Source organism: Zalophus californianus, chromosome X (genome assembly GCF_009762305.2).
Source record: "Zalophus californianus isolate mZalCal1 chromosome X, mZalCal1.pri.v2, whole genome shotgun sequence".
NCBI classification, from domain to species: Eukaryota; Metazoa; Chordata; class Mammalia; order Carnivora; family Otariidae; genus Zalophus; species Zalophus californianus.
In genome coordinates, this window is record NC_045612.1 from 98,100,959 (window position 1) to 98,120,272 (window position 19,314).

Consider the following 19,314-nt stretch of genomic DNA (forward strand, 5'->3'; position numbering starts at 1 on the left):
GCCTAAGTTTGAAGCAGAGCTACCCAGCTGAGCCCAGCTTAGATCAGTCAAGTTCCAGCCAATCTGCATACAAATGAACAATTAAAAAATAATTGCCTTTTTAAGATACAGAATAGTGTGTGTTTGTTACATAGCAATAGTTGACTACTACAGTTAGAAACTAATAGGGTTGGGATTTTCACTTGCATGTTTCTGACCAAAGGGCTCACATTCATAGCCACTGCCACTTCTCTCTCTCTCTCTTTTTTTTTTAAGATTTATTTACTTATTTAAGTAATCTCTACACCCATGGAGGGCTAGAACTCCCAACCCCGAGATCAAGAGTCGCCTGCTCTACCAACTGAGCCATCCAGGAGCCCCATCACGTCCTGATCAATGAATTAATGCAGTTCACATGGGGAAAAGGCAAAAGGAATGTGTTTCTAGAATCAAATAGCATGGGAGAAGGAGGCTAGAAATATGTCTTATTCTGAAAGCAGAAATGGTTCATAACTGATGGTCATGTTTAGTACCTGTATTAGAGCATACATTCCTTGAGATCACATACTATGTCTTCCTCATCTCTATGGTTCCAGCACCCTACACAGTGCCTAGCACCAGGTGGTACTCAAAATATGTCCAACAAATGGAAGTAGCCGGTCACGAATTTCCTTAATCTCATAATGCAATATAAACACAAATGAGCATGCTGCCAACATAAACAACTTTGCAAATTCCAGTTCACAAATTTTAAATCACATGTGATGAAATTTTCCAAAATTATTCAATTCACTTAGGAAAATAAAATATTAGCATAATAAAAGTACTGAAAGTATAAAAAGGCAATAAGACTTTTGTAAGTACAGAGATGATCTGATGAAAAAGTCAAACAAACTCACAGTAACAAAATTTGTTCATCTGATCGTTTTAGAGAAGTGCTAATAACATGATATTTAAGAGGTTTTTCTGTCATAAAACAAAAATTTGTAAAATTATATCCATTTCAAATAAATAGGTATTATCGACTCAATTCTCCAGAAAAGGAAAATTATGTGAGTCTAGTTAAGGCTGAGTCAGTGAGATATTCCTAGACTGTAATTACTTTGATGTAATTTGACAAAAGAATTTAAGCAAATATTTCAAAAGTTTATTTAGGAACAACACCAAAACCAAAAGAACATTGTTCAATCTTCTAAATATATTAAAACAGTGGCTACACAAATATTACTGTGTGTTATATAACTTTAATGCCACTAGCAATAATGAAATATTTGACTTTTATTTTTAAATTACTAACAATAGAAGCAAGGACATCATCCTAAGGGAAGGGTGTCATTGAAGGAAGGATGTTACAGAAGGCATTTTTGTCAACAAATTTTCATTTCTTTTTAGATATGATGCTGGCTGATGTTTGGAAAATGAACTAGAAGGAGATAAGGGACTTCAGAGAAATAATTTCAGTTGGTATAAATACCAAGCAAAAGAAGATGATGGCCTGTTGTAGAGAAGTGGCAATGAGACAGAGAAAAGAGGATTACTGACATAATTAGGAAGTTGAATAGACAGGATTTAACAATTGACTAAGGGGGGAGGAGGTGAAAAAAAGGAAGAAGTCAAGGATTTTGCCAAGTTTCTGACTTGCCCAAATACATGGTGGTGACATTTAATGAAAAGGAGAAAAGGAGAAGTTTTGGGGAAAGGTGAGGAGCTTAGTTTTAGACATGTGAAGTTTGAGAAACCTGAAGGAAATGCAAAGGATTGTACAGACCTCAGTGAACTGACAGGAATGGAAGTGATTGCCTAGAGGGAGTGTGTTGACTGAGGGAACATGTGGGTCGATGGCAAATTCTAAGAAACGCTCACATTTAAGGAATCCCCAAAAAAGGGACAGCAATCCACAGAAGAGAATTGAAGAGGAGGGAGGCAGTAGGAAAGAATAATTCTAACATCAATAGTAAATATTTATTGAACACTTACTATATATCACAGAGTGTGCTAATCATTTTATTAATCATCATCACAATTAGAGAAGGCAGGCATTATGTTTATCTCTACAATGGATGTTCCAGAAGTGTAAATTCCTTGCCCGGGGCCACCCAGCCAGTAAATGTTATAAGAATTTGGGTCCTGGAAGACCTCACTCCAGAACCTGAGACACTATTTTATATAAGGTACTGAGGAGTCATAGAAGCCAAACATTTGGCTTTTTTTTTTCAAGAGAACACCAGTGGTCACCTGTGTCAAATGTTGCTAATTAAGTCATGTAAAATAAACAGCCTTGTCCACTGAGATTTGGGAGAGCACAGGGCACGTGAGGCTACCCACAGTTGTGTTTGGGATGACAGGTCCTTTGCACAAACCTGTACGTTTTTGGAATCTGAGTTGCTCTACCTTCCCTAGAGAAGCAGCTCAGTCACTGGGTGATGAAGTATATACATTGTCACCTTGCCTCTATTCTTCCAAAATTCTTCTAGAAACTATGAGGTAGATTTTTGTGTAAAAGTATTTGTAGTATTTTATTTTTTTCTTCCTTTCCCCTACATTCATCTGTCCTGCTCCTTAAAATCCATGCAAACCAAAAGGGACACTGAACTCTAGGAAACACACTGAGGGTTGCTGGAGGGGAGGCCGGTGGGGGGATGGGGTAACTGGGTGCTGGGCATTCAGGAGGAAATGTGATGTAATGAGCACTGGGTATTGTATACAACTGATGAATCACTAAATTCTACTCCTGAAAAAAAAAAAAAAAGCACTTGTAATATCAAACCAGGGCAAACAGTCTATATTTTTATACCATTCTACTGAAAATCAAGAGTCACGGGGCGCCTGGGTGGCTCAGTCAGTTAAGCGTCTGCCTTCAGCTCAGGTCACGATCCCAGGGTCCTGGGATCGAGCCCCACATCGGACTCCTTGCTCAGCAGGAAGCCTGCTTCTCCCTCTTCCACTCCCCCTGCTTCTGTTCCCCTCTCTCGCTGTGTTTTTCTGTCAAATAAATAGATAAAAATCTTTAAAAAAAAAAAAAAGAGTCACATACCCAAGGTCATTGTTATTTCCTATGTATGCTTTTTTTTTTTTTTTTAAGTTTCCTTGAATCTAAGCATAGCAAGGATATACCAATCTTCATATGTCTCCAAACGACTGTTTTGGAGACTCTTCAGAATGCCCATATGGGATTAAACAGGTTACCTGTAACTTCAATCACCTTTCATTGAAAGCTTAATGGTTCTTTTTTTTATATATATACTAAAATGACAAAGCATTTTCTTCTTTTGTAATATCCTGGTCAAATTATTTTTAGAATCTTTTTAATTCAAGTACAGTTGACATACAAGTAATGATTCTTTTCTGAAACTCTGAGAGATCACTGAACCAAATCTATTATACAAAGGTTTATAGAATGTCTGCTGTATGCCAGCATTGTATTATGCAAGAACTGTACATTGAGATTCCATGACAGCAGTTTCCAAGAAAACAAAAAATATGTATTGAGAATAAGTAGTGGGTGCTTCCCAGAGTAGTTAAGGAGGATTCCAAGGACCAGTCCTGGAGTTGGTCCAAATTAGCAAACTTCCTGGTTCTTAGATGATGTTAGTCTTTTCTAGACAGTGAAGTAGAGAGATGATGATGATGATCAGGGAAAGGGGGAGAGGGGGCATTAAGAGCAAGAGAAAAGTCATACCTTTTAGGCAAAATAACCAAATAAAACACTGTTCAAACACAGAAATGGTGTGTGATGATCACACTAGGGACTTTAAAGACTGTTCTACATCATAACTCTCTACTAGAAAAAGTCTTCTCAGATAACCTTGAGGTTACTGAGGGGAAGAGGGAAATGACTGCAGTTCCAGGCATGCTAAAATAATAATGCTTTTTCTATTTTTAATTTTTTTATTGTTATGTTAATCACCATACATTACATCATTAGTTTTTGATGTAGTGTTCCATGATTCATTTTTGTGCATAACACCCAGTGCTCCACGCAGAACGTGCCCTCTTTAATACCCATCACCAGGCTAACACATCCTCCCACCCCCCTCCCTTCTAGAAACCTCAGTTTGTTTTTCAGAGTCCATCATCTCTCATGGTTCGTCTCCCCCTCCGATTTCCCCCCCTTCATTCTTCCCCTCCGGCTATCTTCTTCTTTTTTTTTTTTCTTAACATATATTGCATTATTTCAGAGGTACAGATCTGTGATTCAACAGTCTTGTACAATTCACAGCGCTCACCATAGCACTTACACTCCCCAATGTCTATCACCCAGCCACCCTCAGTTTGTTTCCTGAGATTAAGAATTCCTCATATCAGTGAGGTCATATGATACATGTCTTTCACTGATTGACTTATTTCACTCAGCATAACACCCTCCAGTTCCATCCACATTGTTGCAAATGGCAAGATCTCATTCCTTTTGATGGCTCCATAATATTCCATTGTATATATATACCACTTCTTTTTCCATTCGTCTGTCAATAGACATCTTGGCTCTTTCCACAGTTTGGCTATTGTGGACATTGCTGCTATAAACATCAGGGTGCACGTACCCCTTCAGATCCCTACATTTGTATCTTTGGGGTAAATACCCAGTAGTGCAATTGCTGGATCGTAGGGTAGCTCTATATTCAACTTTTTGAGGAACCTCCATACTGTTTTCCAGAGTGGCTGCACCAGCTTGCATTCCCACCAGCAGTGTAGGAGGGGTCCCCTTTCTCCACATCCCCACCAACATCTGTCGTTTCCTGACTTGTTAATTTTAGCCATTCTGACGGGTGTGAGATGGTATCTCATTGAGGTTTTGATTTGGATTTCCCTGATGCTGAGCAATATTGAGCACATTTTCATGTGTCTGTTGGCCAATTGGATGTCTTCTTTGGAAAAATGTCTGTTCATGTCTTCTGACCATTTCTTGATTGGATTATTTGGTCTTTGAGTGTTGAGTTGAGTTCTTTATAGATTTTGGATACTAGCCCTTTATCTGATATGTCATTTGCAAATATCTTCACCCATTCTGTCCGTTGTCTTTTGGTTTTGTTGACTGTTTCTTTTGCTGTGCAAAACCTTTTTATCTTGAGGAAATCCCAATAGTTCATTTTTGCCCTTGCTTCCCCTGCCTCTGGCGATGTTTCTAGGAAGAAGTTGCTGCAGCTGAAGTCGAAGAGGTTGCTGCCTGTGTTCTCCTTTAGGATTTTGATGGACTCCTGTCTCACATTTAGGTCTTTCCACCATTTGGAGTCTATTTTTGTGTGTGGTGTAAGGAAATGGTCCAGTTTCATTCTTCTACATGTGGCAGTCCAATTTTCCCAACACCATTTGTTGAAGAGACTGTCTTTTTTCCATTGGACATTCGTTCCTGCTTTGTCGAAGATTAGTTGACCATGAGTTGAGGGTCCATTTCTGGACTCTCGATTCTGTTCCATTCATCTATGTGTCTGTTTTTGTGCCAGTATCATACTGTCTTGATGATGACAGCTTTGTAATAGACGGGAAGCCTGGAATTGTGATGCCGCCAGCTTTGCTTTTCTTTTTCAACATTCCTCTGGCTATTCGGGGTCTTTTCTGGTTCCATACAAATTTTAGGATTATGTGTTCCATTTCTTTGAAAAAACTAGATGGTATTTTGATGGGGATTGCATTGAATGTATAGATTGCTCTAGGTAGCATGACATCTTCACAACATTTGTTCTTCCAATCCATGAGCATGGAACGTTTTTCCATTTCTTTGTGTCTTCCTCAATTTCTTTCATGAGTATTTTATAGTTTTCTGAGTACAGATCCTTTGCCTCTTTGGTTAGATTTATTCCTGGGTATCTTACGGTTTTGGGTGCAATTGTAAATGGGATCGACTCCTTAATTTCTCTTTCTTCTATCTTGTTTTTGGTGTATAGGAATGCCACTGATTTCTGTGCATTGATTTTATATCCTGCCACTTTACTGAATTCCTGTATGAGTTCTAGCAGTTTTGGGTGGAGTCTTTTGGGTTTTCCACATAAAGTATCATATCATCTGCAAACAGTGAGAGTTTGAGTTCTTCTTTGCCGATTTGGATGCCTTTGATTTCTTTCTGTTGTCTGATTGCTGTGGCTAGGACTTCTCATACTATGTTGAATAGCAGTGGTGAGAGTGGACATCCCTGCCGTGTGCCTGACCTTAGGGGGAAAGCTCTCATCTTTTCCCCAATGAGAATGATATTCGCTGTGGGTTTTTCATAGATGGCTTTTATGATATTGAGGTATGTACCCTCTATCCCTATACTCTGAAGAGCTCGGATCAAGAAAGGATGCTATACTTTGTCAAATGCTTTTTTCTGCATCTATTGAGAGGATCATATGATTTTTGTTCTTTCTTTTGTTAATGTGTTGTATCACGTAGAATGATTTGCAGATGTTAAACCAACCTTGCAGCCCAGGGATAAATCCCACTTGGTCGTGGTGAAGAATCCTTTTAATGTACTGTTGGATCTTATTGGCTAGTATTTTGGTGAGAATTTTTGCAACCGTGTTCATCAAGGATATTGGTCTGTAATTCTCCTTTTTGATGGGGTCTTTCTCTGGTTTGGGGATCAAGGTAATGGTGGCCTCATAAAACGAGTTTGGAAGTTTTCCGTCCATTTCTATTTTTTGGAATAGTTTCAGAAGAATAGGTATTAATTCTTCTTTAAATGTCTGATAGAATTCCCTTCGGAAGCCATCTGGCCCTGGGCTTTTGTTTGTTGGGAGATTTTTGATGACTGCTTCAATTTCCATAGTGGTGGTGGGTCTGTTCAGGTTTTCTATTTCTTGCTGGTTCAGTTTTGGTAGTTGATACATCTCTAGGAATGCATCCATTTCTTCCAGGTTATCTAATTTGCTGGCATATACTTGCTCATAATATGTTCTTATAATTGTTTTTATTTCTTTGGCGTTAGTTGTGATCTCTCCTCATTCATTCATGATTTTGTTGATTTGGGTCATTTCTCTTTTCTTTTTAATAAGTCTGGCCAGGGGTTTAACAATCTTATTGGTTCTTTCAAAGAACCAGCTCCTAGTTTCATTGATCTGTTCTACTGTTCTTTTGGTTTCTATTTCATTGATTTCTGCTCTGATCTTTATTATTTCTCTTCTCCTGCTGGGTTTAGGCTTTATTTGCTGTTTTTTCTCTAGCTCCTTTAGGTGTAGGGTTAGGTTGTGTATTTGAGACCTTTCTTGTTTCTTGAGAAAGGCTTGTATTGCTATATCCTTTCCTCTTGGGACTGCCTTTGCTGCATCCCAAAGATTTTGAACAGTTGTGTTTTCATTTTCATTGGTTTCCATGAAATTTTTTAGTTCTTCTTTAATTTTCTGGTTGACCCATTCATTCTTTAGTAGGATGCTCTTTAGCCTCCATGTATTTGAGTTCTTTCCGACTTTCCTCTTGTGACTGAGTTCTAGTTTCAAAGCACTGTGGTCTGAAAATATGCAGGGAATGATCCCAATCTTTTGTACCAGTTGAGACCTGATTTGTGACCTAGGATGTTACCTATTCTGGAGGCTGTTCCATGGGCACTGGAGAAGAATGTGTATTCCGTTGCTTTGGGATGGAATGTTCTGAATATGTCTGTGAAGTCCATTTGGTCCAGTGTGTCATTTAAAGCCTTTATTTCCTTGTTGATCTTTTGCTTAGATGATCTGTCCATTTCAGTCAGGGGGGTGTTAAAGTCCCCCACTATTATTGTATTGTTGTCAATGTGTTTCTTTGCTTTTGTTATTAATTGCCTTATATAATTGGCTGCTTCCATGTTAGGGGCATAGATATTTACAGTTGTTAGATCTTCTTGTTGGATAAACCCTTTAAGTAGTATATAGTGTTCTTCCTCATCTCTTATTACAGTCTTTGCTTTAAAATCTAATTTGTCTGATATAAGGATTGCCACCCCAGCTTTCTTTTGGTGTCCATTAGCATGGTAAATGGTTTTCCACCCCCTCACTTTCAATATGGAGGTGTCTTTGGGTCTAAAATGAGTCTCTTGCAGACAGCATATTGATGGGTCCTGTTCTTTAATCCAATCTGATAGCCTGTGTCTTTTGATTGGGGCATTGAGCCCATTTACACTCAGGGTAACTATTGAAAGGTATGAATTTAGTGCCATTGTATTGCCTGTAAGGTGACTGTTACTGTATATTGTCTCTGTTCCTTTCTGGTCTATGCTGCTTTTAGGCTCTCTCTTTGCTTAGAGGACCCCTTTCAGTATTTCTTGTAGGGCTGGTTTCGTGTTTGCAAATTCCTTTAGCTTTTGTGTGTCCTGGAAGCTTTTTATCTCTGCTTCTTTTTTCAATGACAGCCTAGCTGGATATAGTTTTCTTGGCTGCATATTTTTCTCATTTAGTGCTCTGAAGATATCCTGCCAGTCCTTTCTGGCCTGCCAGGTCTCTGTGGATAGGTCTGTTGCCAATCTAATATTTCTACCATTAAAGGTTACATATCTCTTCTCCCAAGCTGCTTTCAGGATTTTCTCTTTGTCTCTGAGACTTGTAAGTTTTACTGTTAGATGTCAGGGTGTAGACCTATTTTTATTGATTTTGAGAGGGGTTCTCTGTGCCTCCTGGATTTTGATGCCTGTTTCCTTCCCCACATTAGGGAAGTTCTCTGCTATTATTTGCTCCAATATACCTTCTGCCCCTCTCCATCTTTCTTCTTCTCCTGGGATCCCAATTATTCTAATGTTGTTTTTTCTTATGGTATCGCTTATCTCTCGAATTCTGCCCTCGTGATCCAGTAGTTGTTTCTCTCTCTTTTTCTCAGCTTCTTTATTTTCCATCATTTGGTCTTCTATATCACTGATTCTCTCTTCTGCCTCATTTATCCTAGCAGTTAGTGCCCCCATTTTTTTATTGTACCTCATTAACAGCCTTTTTGATTTCGACTTGGTTAGATTTTAGTTCTTTTATTTCTCCAGAAAGGGTTTCTCTAATAACTTCCATGCTTTTGTCAAGCCCAGCCAGCATCTTTAAAATCATGATTCTGAACTCTAGGTCCGACATCGTACTAATGTCCGTATTATGTCGATCCCTGGCAGTAAGATTCTACCTCTTGTTCTTTTTGTTGAGGTGATTTTTTTCTGTCTTGTCATTTTGTCCAGAGGAGAATAGATAAATGAGAGAATAAAATGCTAACAGGGTAACAACGTCCCCAGAAAATATAGTCTAAACAAATCAGAAAAGATCTGAAACCAGGGGTAAAGAATGAGAAAGAAAGAAAAAAGAAAGAGAAAAAAAAAGAAAAAGATAAAAACAACAAACAAAAAAGAACAAAACCAAAAAAACAGAATATGATCAAATATGATCAGGCTGGTGCATAGATCCGTGCCACACACTAGATTTGGGGTGTATTTTGGTCTGTTAGAAGAAAGTGCCTCCCAAAATTTTAAAGAAAGAAAAACATATATGTACAAAAATAAGGGTTGATATGATGAAGGGATGGGATATGACTGTAAAGATGAAAATTATAAAAAATTTTATAAAAGGAATTGATAAGAAGTTGTTTGAAAAAAGAAAGACGAGCATTAAAAAAAAAGAAAGAAAAAAAGGGGAGTGAATCAGGCAGGAGACTAGAACAAAGCCATACACTAGAGATTTGGGGCATATTTTGATGTGTTAGAAGAAATTGTATCTCAAAATTTTAAAGAGAGAACAACATATATATATATATGCCAAAAATAAGGGTAACTACCATGAAGGGATCAAATATGACTCTAAAAATGAAAAATAAAAATGTTTTTTAAAAAAGGGATTGATAAGATGGTTGAAAAAGGGAAAAAGAATAATTCAAAAAAAAAAAAGACAGTTAAAAAAAATTAACTTTGAAAGACTAAAGAATCATGGTAAAAAAGCCATGAATTCTATGTGCAGTATTCCCCTAGCACTGGAATTCTGCCGTTCTCCTTGATCAGTAAACTTGGTCTTGGCTGGCTGTTCTTGCTGATCTTCTGGGGGAGGGGTCTGTTGCCGTGATTCCCAAATGTCTTTGCCGGAGGCGGAATTGCCCTGCTCTTGCCGGTCCGGGCTGAGTAATCTGCTCGGGTTTGCTGTCAGGATCTTTTGTTCCCTGCAAGCTTTCATTCGGTACAGCTTTGGAGGATGAGAGTGAAAATGACGGCCTCCCAATCTCCGCCCCGGAGGAGCCGAGAACTCGGGGCCCTGCTCCTCAGTTCGCCCCCAGAGAAAAGCAGTCAATCACTCCCATCTCCCCGGTCTCTGGCCACACTCCGTGCTCACCCAGCCTGTGTGACCGAGCATTTCTATCTCTGGCACCCGACTCCGTGTGGAGTCTCCAAACCCAGCAGATCCCTGCGGTGCGCTCCCACGGGAAGAAGGAGAGTCTCCCCAGATCTGCCGCTTGTTGGTTCCCTGCTGGAGGAGCAGTGGCCCGCCTGTGCTGCGGATCACGGTTTATGGCAACCCCAAGCTGAGAGCCCTCACCTTGGCTCCGTCTCTGCAGCCAACTTCCCTGCTCCGATCCCTGGGAGCTCTGCTGCACTCAGGCACCCCCGGTCTTTCTGTGACCCCGAGGGTCCTGAGACCACACTGTCCCAGAGAGTGTTCCACCCCCTGCTTAGCCACTGGAGCGACGTCCCCCAGCGGAGCTGACTTCTAAAATTTCCGATTTTGTGTGCCACTGCTCTGTCACTTGCCGGTAGCGGCTGACGGAGGTTCCCCCTCCCCCGCCATCTATCCTCCCGAATATCGCCTCGGATTCACTTCTCTGCACATCCTACCTTCCAGAAAGTGGTCCCTTTTCTGTTCAGAGAGTTGCTGCTCTTCTTTTCTTTGATCTCCTGTTGAGTTCGTAGGTGTTCAGAATGGTTTGATCCCTATCCAGTTGAATTCCTGAGACCAGACGAAATCCAGGTCTCCTACCCCTCTGTCATCTTGCTCCACCCCCCAATAATAACACTTTTTCACTGATGTTCTTTAAAAGATAAATACTGAGAAACAATAAAATCATAGAACATGGAGTTCACCAGCTCACAAAGTACTAATAGTAGAGACTTATCTTAAAGAGTGAGCCATGTCTTCAAAATGAAAAGACAATCACTACTTTGCACAGTAAGGAATAAACTCAGGAAACACAGAGGGTGAGAAAACAAAATGTATTCAACAATATTTGGCTAAATCCACGGATAATTACTCCATGATGAACCATTAAAATAAAAAATCATGAAGTTGTTACATAGATCCACCAATAACCCTAGTGTCACTGCCAGAGAAAGAAAACAAAGCTGCACATACCATGAATCTGTTGAGTATGGCTTTTTAATGTACTCTTAAGTATGCATATAAATTTGTAAACATTTGATCTCTGACTCTAAAACTATAAAATATTTGTCACATAAAACCCTTTTAAAAATTTTTATTAAAATCATCTTTGGTTGCTAAATCTGTTTTCTGCATAAGTGTTTTTCCTCATGAAAATACATTGTTATTTTCATGAATATTTATATACTGTGCTTGTAGGTAATAAGGGCTTTATGACACCTTACAGGCACTTGCTACTGTGAATATAAAACATAGTAGCAATTTTGCTAAGGGTAGAAAAAATAGTATCATTCAAGTCGAAGAATGAGAAACAAAGTCAACACTAAGAAAATGTGTTTCACTGATAACAATTTGCTTCAGTTTGTAAGGTAATAGTAATTAACATTTCATGGTACTCAATTATAATTTACAAATTGTGGTATTCAGTACAATACATGCACAATACAATACATGCACATGCAAAATATTAATATAATACTAAAAGCTAAAGTGGATTACTTTTCCTAAAATGAATGGGTCTAGATCTGAGGTTTAATTTTATTTATTTTATTAAGTAAAATAATTCTAAATATTCATTTAAAATTAAAGCCACATATACTTGTAACTTATAGAGAGCTTTCATATGTAATGAAACTGTACAGTTTGGTGATATTTTACAATAAAGAGAGGATATGATCAAAACTTTGAAGGATTTGGATTGCACAACAGTTAAGAGAGATTTTGGAAAATAATAAAAATAAAATTCTCTCAATTACATACCACTGCTCTAAAAAAACAGAGAGTCTAAAGGACCATACAGCCCATAATCACTAGCCATGAGAGACCCTATCCTTAGCATTGGAGTCAGACCACAAACGAGTCAATATTGTACAATCTCACAGGCATCAGAAACTTAATCATTTAAAAACCAAAGCATGGAAAGTTGAAATGAGCAACATTCGGTGAGGTACAATTATCAGTTTTATTTGTTTAACCCCAGGAAGAAATCAGTACAGTGACAAACTGCCTTTGTCTTAATAATTCCCACTGCTCAGTCAAGTAGCCCCAGAGAGTATCCTCACTTAGCAACAAACAGGTTTGGAATTAAGACCCGTCTTCTGTATCTGAAAAGCAGTCTCAAAAAAAATACCCTCCCCACGTGGAGCTAGTCCTCATGTCAGCTCAGCAGAAATGGAAGCCTTGCCAGCCCAGATGCTGACCATCCAACAGGACAATGAAGGGATAAGTGATTTTAATACCTACTGTATACCATCAGTGAAGAGTGTGCATGAACACACACACAGAAAGACACACACACCTTTATGGAAACTCTTAGGTCACAGTAAAAATCTCTAGAAATAATCCAGTCTGGAGAAAAGCATTTACTCTTTCAACAAAAAGTAAGTAAGAGCTTTCTAGAGACCATCATGTAAATTCAAAGTTGAATACGATAGAGAAAAAGAACAAATATTTACTGAGCGCCAATGATGAGTCAAGTACCATCCTACAACCATAAGTACGTACATAATTAACCATAGTTCATTTTATTAACCACAGTTTATAAATGAGAAATATCAAGTTCAATGTCCTAAAAGATACTTGCCCCAGATCACACAGCTAGTAAGGCACTGTGCCCTGATTCTATCTCTGGATGGCTCACTCTGAGGACTAAGTCACTCCCATAACACTATCCTGCCTTCAGTCCTCAGGGAGATCACTAGTCACCTGGGAGTCAGCTGTTAATCAGAATCATAAGGAAACAGACTCATCTTTCCTGAATTATTATCTATCAGTCTTTTACAGTTATCCTATTTAAGGGCCTTCAGTTTTGAGCTATTTCAAATGACAGACAGCTTTTTGAGGGGGAAGGGAAGGAGGACTGAATCAGAGACTCCATTACTTATACAAGGTATACATTTTAAATAATACCAACTTTCTTCCAAAAGTATAAGTTAATTCATACGACAGAAAGTATTTACCTGGAGCTCTGCCACGGTTAATGATATTAATCCCTTTACAATATACTTTACTATCAGCAACCAATGTGCCAAAATTAACTTCTGACTCAATTTCCAACTGACAGGATGGAATCAACCTAGGGGAAGAGAAGACAACATAATTAAACAATTATACCCTCATACTTAAATCCACAGGGGGACGTACAGAAACACTTTTATTAATTCCTTGTAAGACATTCATCTTTCCTTACAAGTCTATTGATGGCATATTTGTCAATAAAAGGAACTGTGAAATAAAGATATAAAAACAAGATGAGATACATTTTTAACAAAGAAATCAGACTTTATGCATCCAAGAACATGGTATACCCTCTGAAGTACTCACCTCGACAGGCTACCCACATATCTCAGAATTTTTGCTGCTCCAAGCATTTTTGGAATCTCCACCTAAGCCTATAATACATTCCTTAGCCCCTCCACCAAAAGGGTGGAATTGATCTTAACAAAGTAGTTTGGAGGACCCAAATCTGATGAAATAAAAGAAGGTGCTATGCTATAAAATGCCATTTGGGAACTAAAACAAGGTCTAAGCACAAAAAGATACAAATGATTTTTCATGTGTGTCTCTAACTTAAAGGGCTCATTGTGGCACATCTATATCATATGTTTCATACACATTTTTAAAAATCCATTATAATCCTATATGCATGTTTCACGAGGATACATATATTTTATATATGGATAATTTCTAATTTATAAACATCATCAGGTATATTATCCTGTTTGATACCTAAAATTTCATGAAAGGGAAATAAATATTATTATGGCTACGTTACAGATGAAAAGCCAAAGACTTCAAAAGCCTCAATGACTTACCTGAGAAATTATTTGGATATAATACTGGTGAACTTAGCCTTTAATCTATTCTGTTAGATTTTGAATGCATTACACTTACAAACCTAACAATGATAACAGCACCAATAATAAACAGAGTAATAACTGAACTTTATTAAGTCCTTAGGTTATGTACCAGACACATGAATTAAGTAATTCACTCCACACAGGATACAACCTCCAAAATATAAATACACACACACACACACACACACACACACACACACACACATAAATAAAAATACCTGAACAAAACATTCACAAGTACCGCTTTATGCACTGGTGGTGTGGGCCTTCCTTCCGTATGTTTATATGTGAATGTTTGTGTATTATCAAGTATGTAGAGACATTCCAGAGATCAGTCAGGACTGTCCTGTATAGGCTGCTTCTTTAAGCCATACCCATATTCTTCTTATAAAGACATTGTAATTTTGTAATAGGAAAAGGAAAGATCAATGACCATAGTGTACATCATTGCATTAATAAAGAGTTTACAGGATCTAAAAGAGGAATTCGTTACACAAACAATATAAGATATGAAGCCAAACATTTTTTCAAACTATTTCTCTAGCCGGATGCAGAAAAGTGTCTTAAGAATAATTTCTTGGGCGCCTGGGTGGCTCAGTTGGTTGGGCAACTGCCTTAGGCTCAGGTCATGATCCTGGAGTCCCTGGATCGAGTCCCGCATCAGGCTCCCTGCTCGGCAGGGAGTCTGCTTCTCCCTCTGGCCCTTTCCCCTCTCATGTGCTCTCTCTCTCATTCTCTCTGTCTCAAATAAATAAATAAAATCTTTAAAAAAAAAAAAAAGAATAATTTCTTAAGAGTCAACACACAACACACACACACACACACACACACACACACACACGTATGTGTACGTGCATATATACATAGGAGTAAGGGCTTGCTAATACAGTAATATTATAACAGTTTTTCTGGCTTTCCTATTGGTTTCTCTTCCATCTGATAAAAAAAAGTCTTTCCAATAACATTTTTCTTTTTATGTTAACAGAGAATTTACGTTAAGAGACAAGAGAAGGGGGTACCTGAGTGACTCAGTGGGTTAAGCCTTTACCTTCAGCTCAGGTTATGATCCCAGGGTCCTGGGATTGAGTCCCATGTCGGGCTCCCTGCTCAGCAGGGAGTCTGCTTCGCCCTCTGCCCCTCCCCCAACTCTTGTCCCCTCCCCTCCATGTGCTCTCTCTCTCTCAAATAAATAAAATCTAAAAAAGAGAGAGAGAGACAAGAGAAGGGTGGTTACCAGGGGCTGGAGGTGGGAAAATTGGTGAAATGTTTGTCAAAAGAAACAAACTTGCACTTAGAAGATGAATTGGTTCTGAGGATCTAATGCCCAGCTTTGTGATTATAGTTAACGACACTGCATTATGTATTTGAAAGTTGCTAAGAGATGAGATCTTAAATGTTCTCACTACAAAATGAAATAATTGTGTGATGGAGGTGTTAGCTAACACCACACTAGTTATCACATTGCAACATATAAATGTATCAACAGTGTGTACAGCTTAAACTTATACAGTGTTATATGTCAATTGTATCTCAATAATAAAAAAGGAAAAATAATTAAGTATCAAACTTGGTAATTTATATATGGAGTTAAAATAAATCTTTTAATATAATTCATAAGAGGGGGAGCCTGGGTGGCTCAGTCGTTAAGCATCTGCCTTTGGCTCAGGTCATGATCCCAGGGTCCTGGGTTCGAGCCCCGCATTGGGCTCCCTGCTCAGTAGGGATCCTGCTTCTCCCTCTGCCTGTTGTTCCCCCTGCTTGTGCTCTCTCTCTCTGTCAAATAAATAAATAAAATCTTTAAAGTATATATATAATTCATAAGAAATTTTAAAAAGAGGGGCGCCTGGGTGGCTCAGATGGTTAAGCATCTGCCTTCGGCTCAGGTCATAATCCCAGGGTCCTGGGATCGAGCCCCACATCGGGCTCCCTGCTCAGCTGGGGGCCTGCTTCTCCCCCTCCCTCTGCTTCTCCCCCTGCTCGTGTTCTCTCTCTCTCTCTCTCTCTCTGTATCTCTGTGTCTCGAATGAATAAATAAAAAAAAAATCTTTAAAAAAATAAATAAAATAAAATTTAAAAACGTATAGATTTATGATTACAGTAAATCTATTTATATACATATTTGTATATGTATACATACTGGCTACACTTATTCACATGTACATATATACATATGCGTGAATTACATAGAAATTTACAACATAGTTTATTGTTGGCGATCAGCAAAGATCTTCTAAGTATAAAAATGTAATAAATTAGGATATGATGCTATGGTAAGAAATAGAATGGAAGTACAAATCTGAGGGGGAAAAAAAGAAAGAGGTAAATTTTTCAACTGTTTAACAAATTACTATGGTATTTCCACTTTACTGGATACATTTGAAAAAGGCATGTAATTATCTTATAGTAACATTTATTATGTACAAGCAATTACATCTTTGCAACTATTCAAACTCATAATGAAAAACTTTAGACATTTTTAAATGTACAAGAGAGACATAGTTTTTATGGATACATGAAAAAAAATGCTCAGAATCACTTTACATCATTTCTGCTAAAGTACAGATAATACAAACTTCCGGTTTCTAGACAAGATTTCATAAATATATTTTCCCATGTTCATCCCCATTTAATGTAACTATAAACTCTAGACAAGAGGCAAGCAAAGAATGTTCATAGCAGCCTTATTTGTAATAGCCAAAAACTGGAACTAGCCTGATATCCTTCAACAGGTCAACAGTGAAACAAACCGTGGTATATACATACGATGGAATACTTCTCAACAATAAAAAGGAGCAAACTATTGATATAAACAAAAACTTGGTTGAATCTCCAGAGAATTTTGCTGAGTGAAAAAAAGTCAACCTCAAAAAGCTGTATAACATATTTCATATGGCAAAATTTTACAAATGGAAGACAGAATAGTGGTTTCCACAGTTTGGGGATAGTAGGTGTGAAGCAGAAGGGAGGTAGGTGTGGTTATAAAAAAGTAATAGGAGAGATCCTTGTGGTATTGGAACAGCTGAATGAGTATCTTGACTGGTGGTGGATACAAAATCCTACACAGGTAATAGAATTGTACAGAACTTAAAAACTTAACACACACACACACACACACACACACACACACACAATCTTCATTCAACCCTTTCCATCATACTTTAAGAGGGCGGTGTCCTTATGTTGCAACTGTGATAAGAAGCTGACTTCTGATGAGAGAGAGCATACATTATAGAGACAAAACAAAATTCCTATTTTCAAAGGCAGAAGCATCTTCAACTCTTCTCTCCATATATGGTACAAACAAGCAAATCTAAGTGCAATTCATAGTTATGGCAATGTGCAGAATGGACATTGATTAAGGGATGCCTGGGACGCCTGGGTGGTTCAGTTGGTTAAGCATCTGCCTTTGGCTCAGGTCATGATCCGAGGGTCCTGGGATCGAGCCCCGTGTTTGGCTCCTTGATCAGCAGAGAGTCTGCTTCTCCCTCTCCCTCTGCCCCTCCCCCCCATGCTCTCTTTCTCTCTCTCTTGCTCTCAAATAAAATGTTTTCAAAAATGTAAATTAAGTATTTGTAATAGGCTACCATGTATAAATTGTTTGATTTCTTTATAGAAGGTGATGTGCTTAATCAGAACTTTCAACAACATGGGGAACCAAATAACTGCAGGTCTAAATTTAGCTCATAAAAATAAAAAATACAAGGGAAATTATAAAAAGGAATGTCAAATACCAATATTCAAATATTAATTCTGCTGGTGGTGGACAAATACACACAAAAGAATAATATCTATGGAATGACACCTTGCTAAGGAAAATAAGGATCCATATGTGCATGTATATGAATAAAAAACACTCTAAACTGTTCACACTAGCCTTAACAGGTAGTTTTATAATGAACAAAAATACACTTTTTTCAGTATAAAATGAAAATGGCAATTTCCTGGTCAAATAAATAACCTGTATCAAAGTTAATCTCCAAATCAGTTAGAGTTGACCCTTGGACAACACAAGTTTGAACTCAGTGAGTGCACCTCCATGCAGATTTTTTTATAATACAGTACTGTAAATGTATTGTCTCTTCCTTATGATTTTCTTAATATTTATTTTCTCTAGCTTACTTTATTGTAAAATTATAGTATGTGAGACATACAATATACAAAATATGTGTTAATCGACTATTTATGTTATCAATCAGGCTTCCAGTTACCAGTAGGCTATTAGTAGGAAGAGTCAAAAGTTATGCATGGATTTTCAACTACACAAGGGCTGGCAGCTCTAACCTCTACATTGTTCAAGGGTCAACTGTACTTAGTTCTGTGTTCTATTCATTATATCAGTCCACATTTTTCAACCAATCTCAAAAGAGCACAATTTAGATTCTTTTTTGAAGTCAAACATCTTCATTATTTAAAATCCAGTGAAATAATTATGATAATAATTAAATTAAAATATGGATACAGGTTCACAATCCATTTAAGAATACATCATAAAAACAGAGAGTAGGATGGTGGTTACCAGAGCCCAAGGAGTGGGGAAACTGGAGAGATGTTGGTTAAGGATACAAATAGGGAACTAGTAGATAAATAAGCCCTGGAGAGCTAATGCACAGCATAGTGATCACAGTCAACAACACTGTATTATAAACTTCAAAGTTACTAAGAGATTAGATCTTAATTGCTCCCGCCACAAAAAAGAAATGGTGATTATATAATGTGATAGGGATATTAGCTCATCTTAGGGTGGTAATCATATTGCAATATATAGGGTGCCTGGGTGGCTTAGTTGGTTAAGCGTCTGCCCTCAGCTCAGATCATGATCCTGGAATCCTAGGATCAAGTCCCGCATCGGGCTCCCCGCTGAGCGGGGAGTCTGCTTCTCCCTCTGCCCCTCCCCTCTCTTGTGCTTTCTCTCTCTCTAATAAATAAATATTTTTTAAAATCTGCATATTATAATATATAAATGTATCACATCAACACGCTGTCTAACTTAAACTTGTGCAATGTTATGTGTCAACTGTATTTCAATAAAACAAAGAAGAGGAGAAGGAGCAGCCATTGAAGTAGTACCAGGAAAGTCACGAGAATAAAGTGGCACAAGAAGGCAATAATGGTTAATAGTGTCAAATGCTGCTGAGAAATGGAGTAAGATAAAGGCAGGAATTACCAATAGATTGGCAACATGCAAGAGCTCTTTCACTGGGAAGCTCAGG

At 38.0% G+C, this 19,314-nt stretch overlaps 1 protein-coding gene across 1 annotated transcript in view; it reads right to left on the bottom strand.

Moving 5' to 3' along the window:
- CFAP47 (cilia and flagella associated protein 47) overlaps nt 1–19,314 on the bottom strand; it is a 525,897-nt gene that overhangs the window by 501,169 nt on the left and 5,414 nt on the right. The window contains exon 3 of the mRNA XM_027608633.2: nt 13,205–13,320. Coding sequence (XP_027464434.2) covers nt 13,205–13,320 — 116 coding nt within the window. The remainder of the gene's footprint in view (nt 1–13,204; nt 13,321–19,314) is intronic.